Genomic DNA, 17,582 nt, shown 5'->3' with positions numbered 1-17,582 from the left:
TATTTATTGAGGGATAGAACTTTGATGGCAATTGGGAATTATGAGATGCCCACTGGACTTCAAACAACTTCAGGCACCACTCTTCCTATACACCATCTATACACACCTCTCTGCTTCCTTCAGCACTCGCTTGCAGAACTCCAGCTGTGTCTCCTTGTTGACATTTGGTAGCAAAGGCCCATTACAATCAGGGATTTGCAGCAGGGGACTGAAAGGTCTATGTGGGCACATGGGTAGCAGCCAAAGGCACCCATCCTGGCAGTCAAAACGCAGGTCTTTCCAGGCAGCCATCCTCTGGTGAAACCAATTGAACCAGCACTGCCCACCATACGTTTTGTATGCCCCCAAATGAGATCCATGTATCCGAAGAGAGAAGGGCCCAGCTCCTGAAATTTCTCACAGAGCACCCCTGCATAGACGCAGAAACCCTGCAGCCAGTTCCCAAATGTGCGAGGAAGCTGCTTCATCTTTTCAGCCTGAACAGTAACATAAATCAGCCTAGACTTATCCACTGTCTTCTTGTCAAAAGGCACCAGCATCAGTACGTCAATGAACTAACAGTGCCAAATGTTTTCTTTGATGTTTTGTGCCAGGTGCAAACCCACTGATAAAACTGACCATAAGGGACCACCCAAGCGAAAACCATACCCTGAGGACGATGAGGGCGCCGCTCCTGGCGTAACGCCCAAATGCAGCAATACCGATTTTACCTCAGTAAGGATGTGGTCGTCTGTAGAAATAGCGCAAGAATTGCTACCCCAAACCACCCCACAGTCATACTATTGCAATGGAGGCTGAGCAGGGGAACCCAGCAGAGCTCCATATGGCATTGCCCTTTGCCGCAGGTGGTCACTGGCAGGAGGAGCTGGATGCGGATACTGAAGCCCGGGAGACGGACAGCTGATCCTGGGAGGAGGTGCAGAGGGAAGAGAATGTTGGGAGTAGCTCCAATCTAAGGGAAGAAACACAGGTTGTGGGTGAGTGTAATGGCCAGCAAGTGGCAGTGCAGCGCAGGAAAACTCACCTAGCAGTGCTGGAGGCTTCTGCCTCAAGTGATCAGTGAGCCCCGTCAGAGGAACAGCGGAATGGTCACTTGAGAGGGGGGTGAAAGCAGCAGAAGCAGATGACGAGCCAGGAAGCAGGCCAAGGCAGGCCCAGGAGCTGGGAGCCACTTGCAGATGAGCTGTGCCATCACTCACACAGGTACTGATGCCCCGTGGCACCCTGTGAGGGGGGAGGCATAGACGCTGGTGGAGGAGCCAGGGATCGGGCTGTGGCCTGCCAGGGAGCTGGAAACCTCCCGTCCTGCAGGGAGCCGAGAGCTGTTTGCAGGGGACTGGATCCAGAGAGGGCTCGGCGTGAACCCGACCAGCCACCCAACCATGACCCGCAGAGTGCAGTGGGGCTCTGTGGCTCCTAGAGTGGGAGAGACGTTGCTGATCTGCATGGGGAGGCCTAGGAGAGCCGCTGCCATGGCTGGAAGTGCTCAGTGATCCACATAAAGCGCGGGATTGGGGGTGAGAAGAGGAGCCAGAGCCATCAGTGCCAGTGGCTTCGCTATCAGTCCTAGATGCATGATTTGTGGCCCTAGGAGGGCTGGGGCTCAGTCTGGAGGGCGGGCGGGTCGCCCTGTGGGCCCTTGAAGCTGGCAGCATGCCAGCCTCGGAAGCATCTATGGAAGATGAGGTGAGGGCTGGGGAAACTGTCTCACTGGTGAATAAAGACAGGAGCCAGTCAGCTTGACCTCTTTCTAACAGATTCCTCTCCATCAAGGCGTCAGTGTCCATGGCGAATCCAGCAGGTACGTAGGGGAGGTCAACTCTTTTGATGTCAAATTCTCTTGAAAGTAATGGGACGTGCCTCTGTGTAGCCTATTCTAGAGTTCCGGCTCCACCCAGTCACCTCGTGCCATTGTAGCCAATCCCAATGGAGCCACTCTGACTCCCTGATTAGGTTGATGCCCCACTTAGTTGCTAAGCATCCAGCAGTCAAGGCTCCATTTCTATAGGGCAAGGCTGGTCAAGAGGCCTTCAACGTTTGCTTTTTTTTTTTTTTTTTGTAGTACAAATAGTACTATAATTTCCAATGGTTGTTTGTAACAAGGGAAACTCCTTATCACTTAAACCACCCCTCTAGCACAACATACCTCCTTTTGTTTAGGTGTAAACCATGTTTAGCATTTAATTTGTACTCCACTGAAAAGTCAACCCAGTGCTCTAGAAACTCAAATCCTCCCCTCTTGCATCATTTCCTTAGCCATTAATTCAGTTATCTAAATCCCATTGCTCACCGGCCTTTCCTGTGTTGCACATTGCACAGGCAAAATTGTAGGAGTCAAATTTGCATTCGATTTGAACATCGGGACCATCCCTATAATTTGTGTGAAGATGTGGCGATTGCATACCCAGAGGTGGCAGCCCTAGATTTCATTGCTATCCCTAACAGGCATGAGAGCATCTCATATAGTAAGGCTGGTGAAGGCATGGCTGAAAGTTCTAGATAGCTGGTGGTAAACCGGGTATTCTATCAATATATATATACTAGACTGCCTGAGATATATATATATATATATATATATATATATATATATATATATATATATATATATATACAGTGCATTCATTGTTGAATATATAGTGTAGTCATTATACAGTATATAATACAGTGCATTGAAGTGGTTAAGGGGAACCCTATGACGGGGCTTACCTGAATCTGGAAGAGGAACAAGGGGCCCCCAGATTCTGACCCCCATGTGAATGGGTATCAGGTACAAAAAAAAAGTGTCAAAAAGTAAAAAATGCAATAGACAGTTTTTGACAATTAATTTATTAAAAAAGGAAAAAAATGTCCATCCATCTTCAGTCATGCCACCCAACAGACCTGAAAAATAGAAAAAAAAGCTCTGCCTCGATGAGAGGCCTCCCAAAACAGATGTTATATAGGAAAAGGTGGGGTCACCCTGTGATGTAACCCCACCCCCTTCTGACATGTGACATCATGTGACTTCAGAGGGGGTGTGGTCATCTGTTACGTCAGCAGGTGGCCCCACCCTTGCCTATATAACAGCTGTCAAAGCCAAAAGACAGCAGTTGTCAGGAGGCCTCCCATGAAGTTGGAGTTTTTTTGTTCCTTTTTTTGATGATGGATGCACATCGTATATGTGGCCAGGTATGATTCAGGAGGGGGTTCTCCTTCGACCCCCCCCCCCCCCACACTATCCTGTCCTCCAGGCTGCATGCTCGGATAAGGGTCTGGCATGGATTTTGGAGGGACTCCATGCCATAATTTTTTTATCTTGGCATGGAGTGTCCCTTAAAATCCATACCAGATCTGAAGGGCCTGGTATGGACTGGGGGGGGGGGGACCAGACACCGTTTTTTTTACTTGATTTTTCATCTATACAGTAGCGAGCAAGTTTAAATGACAAAGCCATTATTGCTGTGGCACAGTTCTACACTTCACACAGATGCACCATTTTACAGGCAGATTAAGGGGACCCCAGGCATGATATTTAAATTTAATATTTCATTTTTATTGTATCACTTTAAGCATTAATAAAATCACTGCTCCCGAAAAAACAGTTGTTTTAAAAACTTTTTTTGCATTGATACATGTCCCCTGGGGCAATACCTGGGTCCCTATACACTTTTTATGCCAATAACTTGCATATAAGCCTTTAAAATTAGCACTTTTGATTTTTCATGTTGGTTTCCTATAGATTTTAATAGGGTTTGCAGGTTCGCTCAAATTTTTTGCCATGTTCTGGTGCGAACCGAACTGTAGGGTGTTTGACCCATCCCTACAAAGTTAGCAAAATCTGGTTGCTTAAATGCAGATCCTGCCTTTCTTTTGTGTGAGTCCTTAGTACTTTCCTTAACTGCAAAAGAACACAAGAATACTATCAACATTCTGTGGGCACACACATACCCCAGTGCTAGTATATGTAAATTATATACAGTCACCACCATCTCAAAGAATTATGGGCAGAAACCATTTCAGATATAGTCTTAACCAGTGTAGTTAAATAGCTTCATCATCCAATGAATTATCAGCATTTGAATGGTTCTTAAAGAGTAATTCCACACGCCCCCCCCCCCCCCCCCCCCCACCAGAAAATGTAAAGTCAACAGACACAAATACTTAAAGCGGAGGTCCACCCTAAAGTGGAGCTTCCGCTCATTGGAACCCTCCCCCCCTCCAGCGCCACAATTGGCACCTTTCAGGAGGGAGGGGGACCATCCTTATTGCGCAGCGCGACTCACGCATGCGCAGTAGGGAACCCGGGAAATGAAGCCGCAAGGCTCCCCTTCCTGATTCCCATAGCCAAGATGGCGGCGGCAGCACCCGAGAGACGATCGAGAGATCGGCTTCGGGTGCCGACATTGCGGGCGCGCTGGGCGGGTAAGTGTCATTATTTTAAAAGTCAGCAGCTGCAGCATTTGTAGCTGCTGGCTATAAAAAAAAAAAAACGGCGGACTCCCGCTTTAATATAAGGACACTTACCTATCCAGGGAGCCCATGATGTCAGCACTCCAGTAAATTTTCTGATAGGCTCTTGGATGCTGCCACCTCCATTCATAACAAGGGAACCTGGCAGCGAAGCCTTTTGGATTCACATCCGGTTCCCTACTGCGCATGCGCGAAGCTTGCTGTGCTTTCTAACTGGCCCAGCAGCAGAGGAAAGAGGAGGGGGGCCGAGGTCACCGTGGTGCAGTTTGCCGGAAGTGGGTGACAGGTACCCGTCAAAAACAGATGCCCGCTCCCCCCCGAAAAGGTGCCAAATAGGGCACTGGGGGGGGGGGGGGGGGGGCAGATAAGCAGAGCTTCCACTTTTGGGTGAAACTTCGCTTTAAAGTGTGTTCAAAATGTAAAATCATATATTAATTTCCACATTGTATTTCACTTATTTCTGGCCTACTCCTATTATTCTGAATGATCTTTTTCTTTGTAAATTTACCTTGTGAGGATCTCCACACATGTACTTTCCTAAATTCTCTGACACGTGTTCACTATGCCTTGTGTGTAGGCACAGCTGTGTCACAGATTTCAAAGAGCCTGCCTTCTGAATTACAAGAGAGCATAGAGGAGGAGTTTCAGGAAGTGGAGTCAGTGCAGAAATCATTGCTTGACGGTAGCAAGGTATATGTGATCCTTTGGAATTTAAAGGCTAAATTCCCCTTTCTAACATGTTACATTCATATTTAGTGTGTAACATGTTACAAGACAACACCTGCCCCCACTCCCTGGTCCTCCGCCTGTGAAAGTGGGTGGGGGATATTCTCCCACCACCTGCTGTCACTATTTAGAGTGTTTGTAAATCTCAGACACGAAATATGAGCAAAGCATCTCCTCTGCTATATGCATGAGTCACTTTTGACAGGTTTTCCTGACACTAACAGTAAAAAGGTGACAGGGGAGGGGCCTCCAACTGATTGACAGCCTCAGCTCTGTGCTGTATGAAGGGGGTGTTGTCCCTTCAATAAAATCAGCTCTCAGAGCTTTTCTTACTGAGCTCTGCAGAGTGTAACTTCAGCTCTCTGTCCCCTTTTTTCCTGGACGTTTAGACAAACTTTATAATTCAGCACTTTGAACGAAGACTGCAGATAAATACAGTAGGTACAACGTAAATAGGAGGGTTTGGTTCATCTACGTGTACCACCTGAGGCCAGTCACTTCACTGGGTATATGTAAGGGCATGGGCGTCCGCAGAACTTTTTTCAGGGGGGGGGGGCATAATTTTAGGTTACCCATGCTCCCTTTTTGACAATGCCATGAAGCTGAGGGGCTGTCATTATCACATAAAGCACAGGCATGTGCCCATCAAATTTGGTCTGTACAGTACGGAGGAGGGGGGGGGACAGTATGTGTATATATAGGGGGTGGATGGCATTAGTATATACAGGTAGGAGGGTGGGTGTATATAGCTGTATTCAGGACAGATGATGTATATCTGCAGTCAGTGATGATGGAGGAAGGTCTCTATATACAGGAAGGAAGGTGGGTATATACATCTACCTGTATATAGAGACCTTCTCCATCATCACTGACTGCAGATATATATAATCTGTCCTGTATACAGCTATATATACAGGACAGATGATGTACTGTATATCTGCAGTCAGTGATGATAGAAGAATACAAGGAGGAAGATGGATGTTGGGTAGATAAGGGTCCGAGTGATGTCCATCAGCTGGATATATAAGGTGGTCTGGGGGCGATGCAGGCTGGCGGGAGTAAGGGGCTGAGATGTAGTCAGATAGTGATGTTTATAATTAAAAATAAAATAAAAAATATTGTGCACATCTACTAATATATACAACAATACATAATACAAAATTGGTATGTAAAGAAAACATCCTCTTTATGTACTTTATGTATGTCCAGATAATGTGAAATTTATTTATGACAATTCATGTAACCCTGTGTTATCCAAGCTCTGAGTCTGCACCATAAGAAGTGCAAACTCACCTCATAAACACAGTCAGCGTTACATGAATGGTACTTTCACTTTATCTGTACAGAGTGATTGGGGGATGTTTATATGGATAGAGCTGTGTGCCAGTTTGGGAGATATCTGCTGCACTCGGCTATCTCTTCATTCTCCTTGTCTTCTTATCACTGATCACAATACCTACAAGACAAATCCTACAGAAATGTTGTCAGCTTGTCTTCCAAGGAGACTTTACTCAGTAAAACACTGAACTCATCTCCTCCCTGTAGTGTGAGCAGACATCCCGACCAGCAGTAGCTACAGGGAGCTCCGGCCCCTCAGCACACTGCACTGGTGATCGGAGAAGGGGGTGAGTCAGATCTCACAGTGCAGGAGAGAAGAGCTTTGGAGGTTCTAAATACATACACCGCTGGCACAGGTTATGTATTTAGAAGCTGCTGTCCCCACAGTAGCAACTGTACCCCCCCCATCCACTTACTCTGGGTCCTCAGTCCGCCCCTGGTAAGAATGAAGGAGACTGGTTCCATCGGCTAGATGTGCTGCTGTGATAAGCAGCCGACACCTGTAGCAGAAGAGCTTCATTGCCACGCCAGTCCTCACACGATATGCGGGAAAGTACCCAAAGCAGCGGTTCCCACTTTGCCCCCTAGGGACGCCAGTGCTCCTTTCAATTGCATGGGTTGTACCCCCCTGATGGGGGCCCTGCCAGGGGGGGTCACTAGCCCCCCCTTGCCCCTACCTGCTGACGCCCATGCTTGTAGGCATTGTGATCAGTGATAAGAAGACAAGGAGAATGAAGAGATAGCCGAGCATATAAACATCCCCCAATCACTCTGTACAGATAAAGTGAAAGTACCATTCATGTATCGCTGACTGTGTTTATGAGGTGAGTTTGCACTTCTGATGGTGCAGACTCACAGCTTGGATAACACAGGGTTACATGAATTGTCATAAATAAATTTCACATTATCTGGACATACATAAAGTACATAAAGAGGATGTTTTCTTTACATACCAATTTTGTATTATGTATTGTTGTATATATTAGTAGATGTGCACAATATTTTTTATTTTATTTTTAATTATAAACATCACTATCTGACTACATCTCAGCCCCTTACTCCCGCCAGCCTGCATCGCCCCCAGACCACCTTATATATCCAGCTGATGGACATCACTCGGACCCTTATCTACCCAACATCCATCTTCCTCCTTGTATTCTTCTATCATCACTGACTGCAGATATACAGTACATCATCTGTCCTGTATATATAGCTGTATACAGGACAGATTATATATATCTGCAGTCAGTGATGATGGAGAAGGTCTCTATATACAGGTAGATGTATATACCCACCTTCCTTCCTGTATATAGAGACCTTCCTCCATCATCACTGACTGCAAATATACATCATCTGTCCTGAATACAGCTATATACACCCACCCTCCTACCTGTATATACTAATGCCATCCACCCCCTATATATACACATACTGTCCCCCCCCCCGTACTGTACAGATCAAATTTGATGGGCACATGCCTGTGCTTTATGTGATAATGACAACCCCTCAGCTTCATGGCATTGTCAAAATCTCAAACTTGCCAATGTTCTCCATTTTATTATAATATAGTGACTGAATATCTGCCAGTTGGTTACTTAGCATTAAAGACAACTTTCCATGCTTGCTGTTGGGACAGCAGCTTACAATTTCAGTCCATCCTCCCCCTTTTTCACAGATGAGATCTTAATCTGGAATTTACTGTAAGTTGAAATCAATCAGTAATCAATAATATATGTTTTTTTCATTGAAGTGTGCTGTGGTAAAAGGTGGTAAAACTGCTCCACCCTATCACCACACACCCCTGTCACTTCTCCATCCTGGCTCTGCAAACCCCTGCCACTATAGCCTCACCTTGTCATTGTAGAGATTTTCTCTCACAGGTTGCTCTGGTAAAATTCAAAAAAAATTTGGATTTCTCTTCTCTGTCTCAGTGACAGTGGTTGCCCATTGTATCCAAAACTAAAGAAACACTTTTGCCTTTACATACACATTAAATAAAAGTTAAAAATGTTGGGTGTGGGCACAGATGCTCTTTAAATCAGACACAGCCAGGCAACAAGCATTTTGAAAAATAGGTCAGCAATATCAGCTAGCATACTTCCCTCACTTTAATTTACACATCAGCCACTTGTAAGATGCTATAGAAAATGCTGCAGAAGTTGTATTAGATGTGTATTTTTCTCACAGATTGCATTCCTACTGCAAAAATATATGGTCAATTACAGATACCTGTTATGAAACATAACTTTAAACACCTTTTCTGTACAACCGAGACTTTAAAAGTAATATTTGCATATAAGGACATTTTTGTTTGTTGTAAGGTAATATTTGGCATTATCTAAAATGTTATATGTGATTATCTAAAATGTTATATGTGATTTTTAGCAATTGGCTGCAGTTTTCCTCCTCGACTGGATTATGCAGAGCCTAAAGATCTACGCTTTTCTCAAACTACATTCTCTAAGGGATCAATTGTGTATTACAATTGCCGACCCGGATATATACGTGTTTCTGGATTTAGAAATTTTGCAACATGTTCGAAAGATGGCACATGGACAACTGTTAGGATCTCTTGTCAACGTAAGTTTTAGATTTTATTTTTAAAGTTTTCAAGTTAATAAAAATATTAAAATTATTTTGAAACATGTTCTTTGCTGGGAGAAATATATATATATATTTTCTCCTCTGTTTCCTCTTTCATTAACAAGACCACTAACATTTTGATACATACAGCTCATTGGTTTGAGCACCTTTTGCAGCGGCAGGTTATTGGGGACATCATAGAAACAGACATATCTTTTGTAGTTCTGTAAAAAGTACTCCTTTCTTTCTTTCTCATACATCACAGGACACTAGCATAGTCATAGTTGACATAGTTGGCAGCTACATTCAGGTGATTGAACACTGGCAAATCAGAGCTGTATAAACCCACATATACCCCCTCCCACTAACCCACTCCCAGCAATCCTTAGACCCCAGGGGATCAATGTCTCTCACTCCCCTGAGGGAGATTACTGGTTTCTTCTAGATGTTTCCTGAGTAGTTTTCTTCTTCAAATACCAGCATCTAGGACTAATGGCTCATATTTCAGATTGCTGTCCTAGGTACACCATTGGGGTTGTGCCCAGACCTGTTGAATGGAATATGCAGGCCTGTTATATTGCTTTGGGCACTGGGCCCTGCATTTGGCGCTCCTCCAAGGCTCATGGTGCAACACCTGGAATTAGCCACATAGTGCCATACAGGTTCTTGGCAGTGGCAGGTGTGACCCAGTTCAAAGTGGATAAAGCCAGGATGGGGCTTGTCACTAAGTTCTGATCTTCTGCAGTGAGTTTGAGCTTTTTGTCCTTCATTGAGACCAGTGCTCTGAGCTCTAACCCTGAAGCCAAGGCTGCGACAGTTTAAACTTATGTTGCAGCCATAGACAGGAGCGGCAGCTTGGATTTCTTTTCAGTTTGAATTTAGAGCTTTTTGTTTCTAAGGTACTATTTCCCTGCAGTTCTCTCCCACCACCATGAGGAACCACTGTGGCACAATATTAGACTCCCAAACACTGTGTACAGGCTTTTATTTTTCACCTTTGTGGTGTGATATTAACTGCTTTTCTCACTCCCTCTGCTGCAACACTGTGATCTTTGTACATTACAGTGCCTGTGAGTGCAAGGCGTGGCAACAGGCAAAAAATTTGGATGACCACGGGAACACTGTTAAAGTCTATGGAACAAAAAAATCAAAAGTGCTAATTTTAAAGGCTTATATGCAAGTTATTGTCATAAAAAGTGTTAAAGTTGCACAATAAAAATTAAATATTCTTTTAACCACTTCACGACCACCTCACACCGATATACGTCGGCAGAAGGTTACATACAAGCAGAATCACGTACCTGTACGTTGCCCTTTAAAAGGCGGCGGGGGGGGGGCGCTCCCGCTGCAAGCTCCGTGAGTCGGGTTGCGGGTCTCACAGACTCGATCGCTGCGGGGATACCCGTGATCGCCACACGGAGAGGAAGAACGGGGAGATGCTAAAGTAAACAAGCATCTCCCTGTTCTGCCTAGCAACAGTGACACTGATCTTTGCTCCCTGTGATTGGAGCAAAGATCAGTGATGTGTAAAACACAGCCATGCCCCCCACAATTAGCAACATGCCCCTATGACACACTTAACCCCTACACTGCCACCTAGTGGTTTAGCCCTTCATGGCCAGTGTCATTTACTCACGAATAAGTGCATTTGTATAGCACTGATTGCTGTATAAATGACAATGGACCCAAAAATGTGTCAAAAATGTCCGATGTGCCCGCCATAATGTCACAGTCACAATAAAAATCGCTGATCGCCACCATTTAAAAAAATAATTGTTTTTGATTGATTTTGCACAAATCAATCAATTACTTATTGCGATTTTTTTTTTTACCAAAAATATGTAGAAGGATATGTATCGGCCTCAACTGAGGAAAAAAAATCATTTTTTTTATACATTTTTAGGGGATATTTATTATAGCAAAAAGTAAAAAATAATGTGTTTTTTTCAAAATTGTTGCTCTTTTTTTGTTTATAGTGCAAAAAATAAAAACCGCAGAGGTGATCAAACACCACCAAAAGAAAGCTCTATTTGTGGGAAAAAAAAGACGTCAATTTTGTTTGGGAGCCACGTCGCACGACTGCAATTATCAGTTAAAGCGACTCAGTGCTGAATCGCAAAAGGTGCTCTGGTCATGAAGGGGGTAAATTCTTCCGGGCCTGAAGTGGTTAAATATCATGCCTGGGGGATGTCTATAATATGTCTGCAAAGTGGCAAATTTTTCCCGTGTTTAGAACAGTACCACAGCAAAATGACATGTCTAAAGGAAAAAAGTCATTTAAAACTAATCGCAGCTGTAATGAATTTTTGGGTCTCGGCAATATAGATACAACTCATGGAAAAAAACAGCATGGGTTCCCCCCCCAGTCCATTACCAGGCCCTTTGGGTTGTATAAATATTAAGGGGAACCCCAAACCAATTTTTTTTTACATTGTGTGGGGGTCCCCCCAAAATCCATACCAGGCCCTTCAGGTCTGCTATGGAAATTAAGGGGAGACCTGCACCAAAAACAAAAAAAAAATTACGTGGGTTCCCCCCAAAATCCATACCAGACCTGAAGTGTGGTTGTTGGGGTCTGCGAGGGGGGGGCTTATCGGAATCTGGAAGCCCCCTTTAACAAGGGGACCCCCAGATCCCGGGCCTGCCCCCTTGTGAATTGGTAATGGGTACCTTGTACCCCTACCCTTTCACAAAAAAAGTGTAAAAGATTTACACTTTTTACACTATAAAAAAAAAAAATGTAGACAGGTTTTTTAAAATTACTCTATTAAAAAAAATGTAAAAACAATGTCCCCTCCCTGTAGATCGACCCTCAGTCACGATGCCTGCCGCACCGCTGGACCCAACAGAAAAGAAAAAGCCCCATACTCGTCAAAGGCCGACTGACGAAAGCCTACTCAACCGGCTGACAGTTCTTCAATATAAGTAAGGGGAAGGCCCCCTTGTGATGTCTTTGACCCAGCATGCACCAGTCAGTGACATCACAAGGGGTGGTGCCACCATGTGACATCATCAGGGGGCCCACGTCTTACCTATTTACGTATTGTCACCCGGCTAAGTAGGCTTTCAACGGTAAGCCTTCAACAAGTGCAGAACCTTTTTTTTGTTTTTGGGTGCGGTGGGCATCCTGATTGATGGTGGGTCTACATCTTATTTTTTTGATTTTTTTAAATAAAGGAATTGTCAAAAAACTGTCTATGGTTTTTATTCCTTTTTGAGACTACCCTATACTCATTCACATGGGGGGGGGGCTGGGATCTGGGGGCCCCCTTGTACAAGGGGGCTTCCAGATTCTGATAAGCCCCCTGCCCGCAGACCCCCACGTCACTGGCCAGGGTTGTAGGGAAGAGGCACTTGTCCCCATCAGACTAAGGGGGATGCCCCAGGCATTATATTTAAAGGAATTTTTCATTTTTATTGTTTCACTTTAAAATATACACTTGGTGCAGCGCAAATAAAAGTCCACAAATATTGATCACATATGACTATGTGACAGCAGGAAAATGTATAAGGGGAAGACACCACGTAGTGAGACAGATCTTCTTTTGTATGTGACCACTCCTTTCACCAGTACCTTTACTTAAATATTTGTTTCACTTTAGGCATCATTAAAGTCACTGCTCCTTTAAAAATGATTGTTTGTAAAATAAACTTTTGCATCGATACATGTCCCCTAGGGCAGGACCCGGGCCCCCATACTCTTTTTATTGCCAATAACTTGCACATAACCCTTAAAAATGGGGGGCTTTTCAAGGTAAGATCCCATACTGTAAACTAGGGATGGCCGAACGGTTTGCCCGGCGGTCGGTTCGCGGCGAATTTTGCCTGTTCGCGATTCGCCTGATCGGCGGACTATTGCCGCTGTTCGCCCGGCGGACTTATGTTTTTACAGTGTGAAAGAACTTTGACCCATGATGACACATCCATCATGGGGTATAGGACAGCCAATTGAGACATTTCAGCACATGGACAATTAGACATTCCCCCTAACTTATAAATATACCCGATCCGGCGGCCATTTTACATTCTTTCTTCTGTCACTATAGGGAGAGGTTGCTGTATGGAGCAGGGAGAGACTGCAGTGACACAAATCACTAGCTATTAGGTCCACAAAAGTCCTTTTGAGGACTGGTATGGTATAGAGTAGTACAGTATATAGGGTTGAGTGAACTGCTGTGCTTGTAAATCCAGCAGCCTGTTTTTAGTGAGTGCAGGGAGTGACAGGACGCTGTGTGTAGCAGGGAGGGACAGTCAGTTTAATCATTAGCTGTTACTATTAGGTCCACAAAGGTCCTTTTAAGGACTGGTATGGTATAGAGTAGTACAGTATATAGGGTTGAGTGAACTGCTGTGCTTGTAAATCCAGCAGCCTGTCTTTAGTGAGTGCAGGGAGTGACAGGACACTGTGTGTAGCAGGGAGGGACAGTCAGTTTAATCATTAGCTGTTACTATTAGGCCCACAAAGGTCCTTTTAAGGACTGGTATGGTATAGAGTAGTACAGTATATAGGGTTGAGTGAACTGCTGTGCTTGTGATTCCAGCAGCCTGTCTTTAGCAGGGAGGGACATGACGCTGTGTGTAGCAGGGACAGTCAGTTTAATCATTAGCTGTTACTATTAGGTCCACAAAGGTCCGTGTAAGTAGTGATGGACGAACTTCCGATGGGACGTTTCGCGAACGCGGCCGATAGTTCGCGAACCGTAACGTTCGCGGCGGGCCCCATTGACTTCAATGGGAGGCGAACTTTGCAAACCTACAGGTCAAATTTGCAGCCACAAAATAATTAATAGCTGTGCAAACATAGTCCCAGCACATGGCCAATGACATAACACATGTATAAGGTGAATCTGGGATCGACAACTACAAGCATTCTTTTTTTATATGTGAAATTGTTGTGACAATTCAGGACTGTGGAGCGCATGAAGGCAATGGAGGAGAGGGAAGGTCAGGGTAGGCAAAGAAGAGGGTGCAGGAGATGATCATCAGCAGCGTGACATACAGCAATGACACCTGCTCTGTGATAGAGTCATCTGACACCAGCACCGTGATAGAGAGCACTGACATCAGCAGCGTGACATACAGCAATGACACCTGCACCGTGATAGAGTGATCTGACAACAGCACCGTGATAGAGAGTACTGACATCAGCAGCGTGACATACAGCAATGACACCTGCACCGTGATAGAGTCATCTGACAGCAGCACCGTGATAGAGAGCACTGACATCAGAAGCGTGACATACAGCAATGACACCTGCACCGTGATAGGGTGATCTGACAACAGCACCATGATAGAGAGCACTGACATCAGCAGCGTGACATAAAGCACTAACACCAGCACCGTGATATACAGCACTGACAGCTGCACCGTGATAGAGAGTACTGACATCAGCAGTGTGACATACAGCAATGACACCTGCACCATGATAGAGTGATCTGACACCAGAACTGTGATAGAGAGCACTGACATCAGCAGCGTGACATAAAGCACTGACACCAGCACCATGATATACAGCACTGACAGCAGCACCGTGATAGAGAGCACTGACATCAGCAGTGTGACATAAATCACTCACACCAGCACCGTGATATACAGCACTGACACCAGCACCGTGATATACAGCACTGACACCTGCACCGTAAGCAGCCCCAGGAAGAAGTCAGCATAGCACAGGGATGGTGGGAGCCCCTCATAATGAGCATAGCACAGGGCTGGTGGGAGCCCCTCATAATGAGCATAGCACAGGGATGGTGGGCGCCCCTCATAATATGCACAGCAGAGGTACAGCCCCAGGAGGAAGTCAGCACAGCACAGGGATGGTGGGAGCCCCTCATAATAAGCAGCCCCAGGAGGAAGTCAGCACAGCACAGGGATGGTGGGAGCCCCTCATAATAAGCAGCCCCAGGAGGATGTCAGCATAGCACAGGGATGGTGGGAGCCCCTCATAATAAGCAGCCCCAGGAGGATGTCAGCATAGCCCAGGGATGGTGGGAGCCCCTCATAATATGCACAGCAGAGGTACAGCCCCAGGAGGAAGTCAGCACAGCACAGGGATGATGGGAGCCCCTCATAATAAGCAGCCCCAGGAGGATGTCAGCATAGCACAGGGATGGTGGGAGCACCTCATAATAAGCAGCCCCAGGAGGATGTCAGCATAGCACAGGGATGGTGGGAGCCCCTCATAATATGCACAGCCGAGGTACAGCCCCAGGAGGAAGTCAGCACAGCACAGGGATGGTGGGAGCCCCTCATAATAAGCAGCCCCAGTAGAAATATGACACCGCTCAACCTCTTCAAACAGGAGGATACGGGCATATAGTACAGTGTGCTTTTTTGGGACAAGGAAGTGAGCCAAATGAAGAAAGAAGATCTGTGTGCTTGATTAAAAAAATTGTTTATAGACATATACATGGTCTACTGGTCACATGTGTTGAATTCCTCTGAGATCCATGCCTCATTCATTTTTAGAAATGTGAGGTAGTTAACACTGTCGTGAGCTAGGCGAGTACGCTTATCGGTCACGATCCCCCCGCTGCACTGAACGTCCTTTCGGACAGGACACTGGACGAGGGGCAAGCCAAGAGTTCCATTGCAAATTGGGCAAGCTCTGGCCAGAGGTCAAGCCTGCCCACCCAGTAGTCCAGGGGTTCATCACTCCTCAGAGCGTCCACATCGGCCGTTAACCCGATGTAGTCGGACTCCTGACGGTCTAGGCGTTCTCTGATGCTGGATCCGGATGACACCTGTCGATGGGTCGGCTGAAAGAATGACCTCATATCCGAAGTCACCAACACATCTTCAAACCGGCCTCTTCTTGCAGGCGCTGTTGGATTGGTACCCTCAACTCCTTCTCTGGGAGTGGGAATTGCTCCTCTGCCAGCGCACGCAAAAGCAGAATGCAGCATTTCTCGAAGCAAGGCCTTGAAGTGCTCCATTCTGACAGCCCTCTGTGACGGCGGTAACATTTCCACCATTTTTTGTTTGTATCGGGGGTCTAAGTACGTTGCCACCCAGTACTGGTCCTTGACCCTTATGCTTTTTATACGGGGGTCCCTATTAAAAACTAGAGCATGAAGGCCCCCATTTGCTCTAAACTGGAAGCGGTGTGGTGGCCTGGCTCCTGCTCATCATCCAGGATAATGTCGTCCTCTTCAGTCTCCTCTCCCCATCCACGCAAAACAGGGATCCCAGAAAGGTTTAAAGCATGCTCTTCTTGCTCCTCTTCATCCGCCCTGGCACCATCCTCCTCTGACTCCTCTTCAGACTCCTGTTATTGACTTGTCTCAGATAGAGTAGCCCCCCCTGGGAATTCATCCAGCATTGCGACTTCCTCATCTTCCCGCTCCTGCTCCTCCACAGCTTGATCAATGACACGACGCAATGCACGCTCCATAAAGAAGGCATAAGGTACCATGTCACTGATGGCTGCGACTGACCAGTTTGGTGATCTCCTCAAATGGCCGCAGAAGTCTGCATGCGTCGCGCATGAGCGCGGTGAAAGAAAACCCAGCTCCCCAGAACCTGTTCTGCCACAGAGTTCATACAGGTAGACGTTAACTGCACGTTTCTGTTGGAGCACCCTATCAAGCATATAAAAGGTTGAGTTCCATCGCATCAGGCAATCGCAAATAAGACGTCTGACTGGCAGATTGTGTCGCCGCTGAATGTCAGCAAGACGAGCCATGGCCGTGTAAGATCTTCTGAAATGGGCCGAGATTTTCCTTGCCTGCCGCAAGATGTCCTGGACCCCAGGGTATTTGACAACGAATCACTGCACAACCAAGTTTAAGACGTGTGCCATGCATGGCACGTGCGTAATTTTGCCCTGTTTCAATGCGCTAAGCAGATTGGCACCGTTGTCACACACCACTTTACCAACTGTCAAATTGAGCGGTGTTAGCCACTGATCTGCCTGTGAACGCAAAGCTGAAAGGAGTGCCGGGCCAGTGTGGCTCTTGGCTTCCAGGCACAACAGACGCAGCACGGCATGGCAACGTCTCACCTGGCATGTCGAATAGGTTCTGGGGAGCTTGGGCGGCGCAGCGGAAGAGACGCTAGCAGCGGAAAAGGAGGAGTCAGCCGAGGAGAAGAGGGAGGAGGATGGAGTAGGAGGAGGAGGAGAAGAAGAGCCAGGCCTGCATTGCAATCCGTGGCGGTAAAACCAAATCTACACGGGTGCCACGGGTTACATGCTTGACGGCCGTCAGAAGGTTCACCCAGTGGGCAGTAAAAGTGATATACCTTCCCTGCCCGTGTTTGCTAGACCACGTGTCTGTGGTCAGATGTATCTTGGCACCGACACTGTGTGCCAGAGATACATTCACTTGCCGCTGAACATGGCCATATAGCTCTGGGATGCCCTTCTGTGAGAAATTCTTCCTTCCTGGGACCTTCCATTGTGGTGTTCCAATGGCCACAAATTTTCGAAAAGGCCTCCGAGTCCACCAGTTTATATGGCAGTAGTTGGCGGGCTATGAGTTCTGACA

The 17,582-nt window shown here is 46.2% G+C and overlaps 1 protein-coding gene across 7 annotated transcripts in view; it reads left to right on the top strand.

Moving 5' to 3' along the window:
- The window catches only part of LOC143982461 (C4b-binding protein alpha chain-like), a 505,748-nt gene that overhangs the window by 137,195 nt on the left and 350,971 nt on the right, over nt 1-17,582 (top strand). For 6 of the 7 annotated variants that reach the window (XM_077481187.1, XM_077481190.1, XM_077481188.1 and 3 more), the window contains one exon: nt 8,899-9,093. The exons of the other annotated variant lie outside the window; for it this stretch is intronic. In XM_077481187.1, the coding sequence (XP_077337313.1) occupies nt 8,899-9,093 (195 nt within the window). The remainder of the gene's footprint in view (nt 1-8,898; nt 9,094-17,582) is intronic. 7 annotated transcript variants of the gene reach the window in all.

Source organism: Lithobates pipiens, unplaced genomic scaffold (assembly GCF_037356315.1).
Source record: "Lithobates pipiens isolate NorthernLeopardFrog02 unplaced genomic scaffold, aLitPip1_a1.2 Scaffold_16, whole genome shotgun sequence".
Taxonomy (NCBI): Eukaryota; Metazoa; Chordata; class Amphibia; order Anura; family Ranidae; genus Lithobates; species Lithobates pipiens.
Note: the sequence above shows the minus strand (reverse complement) of the source record. Positions and strands in the feature narration are given on the sequence as shown.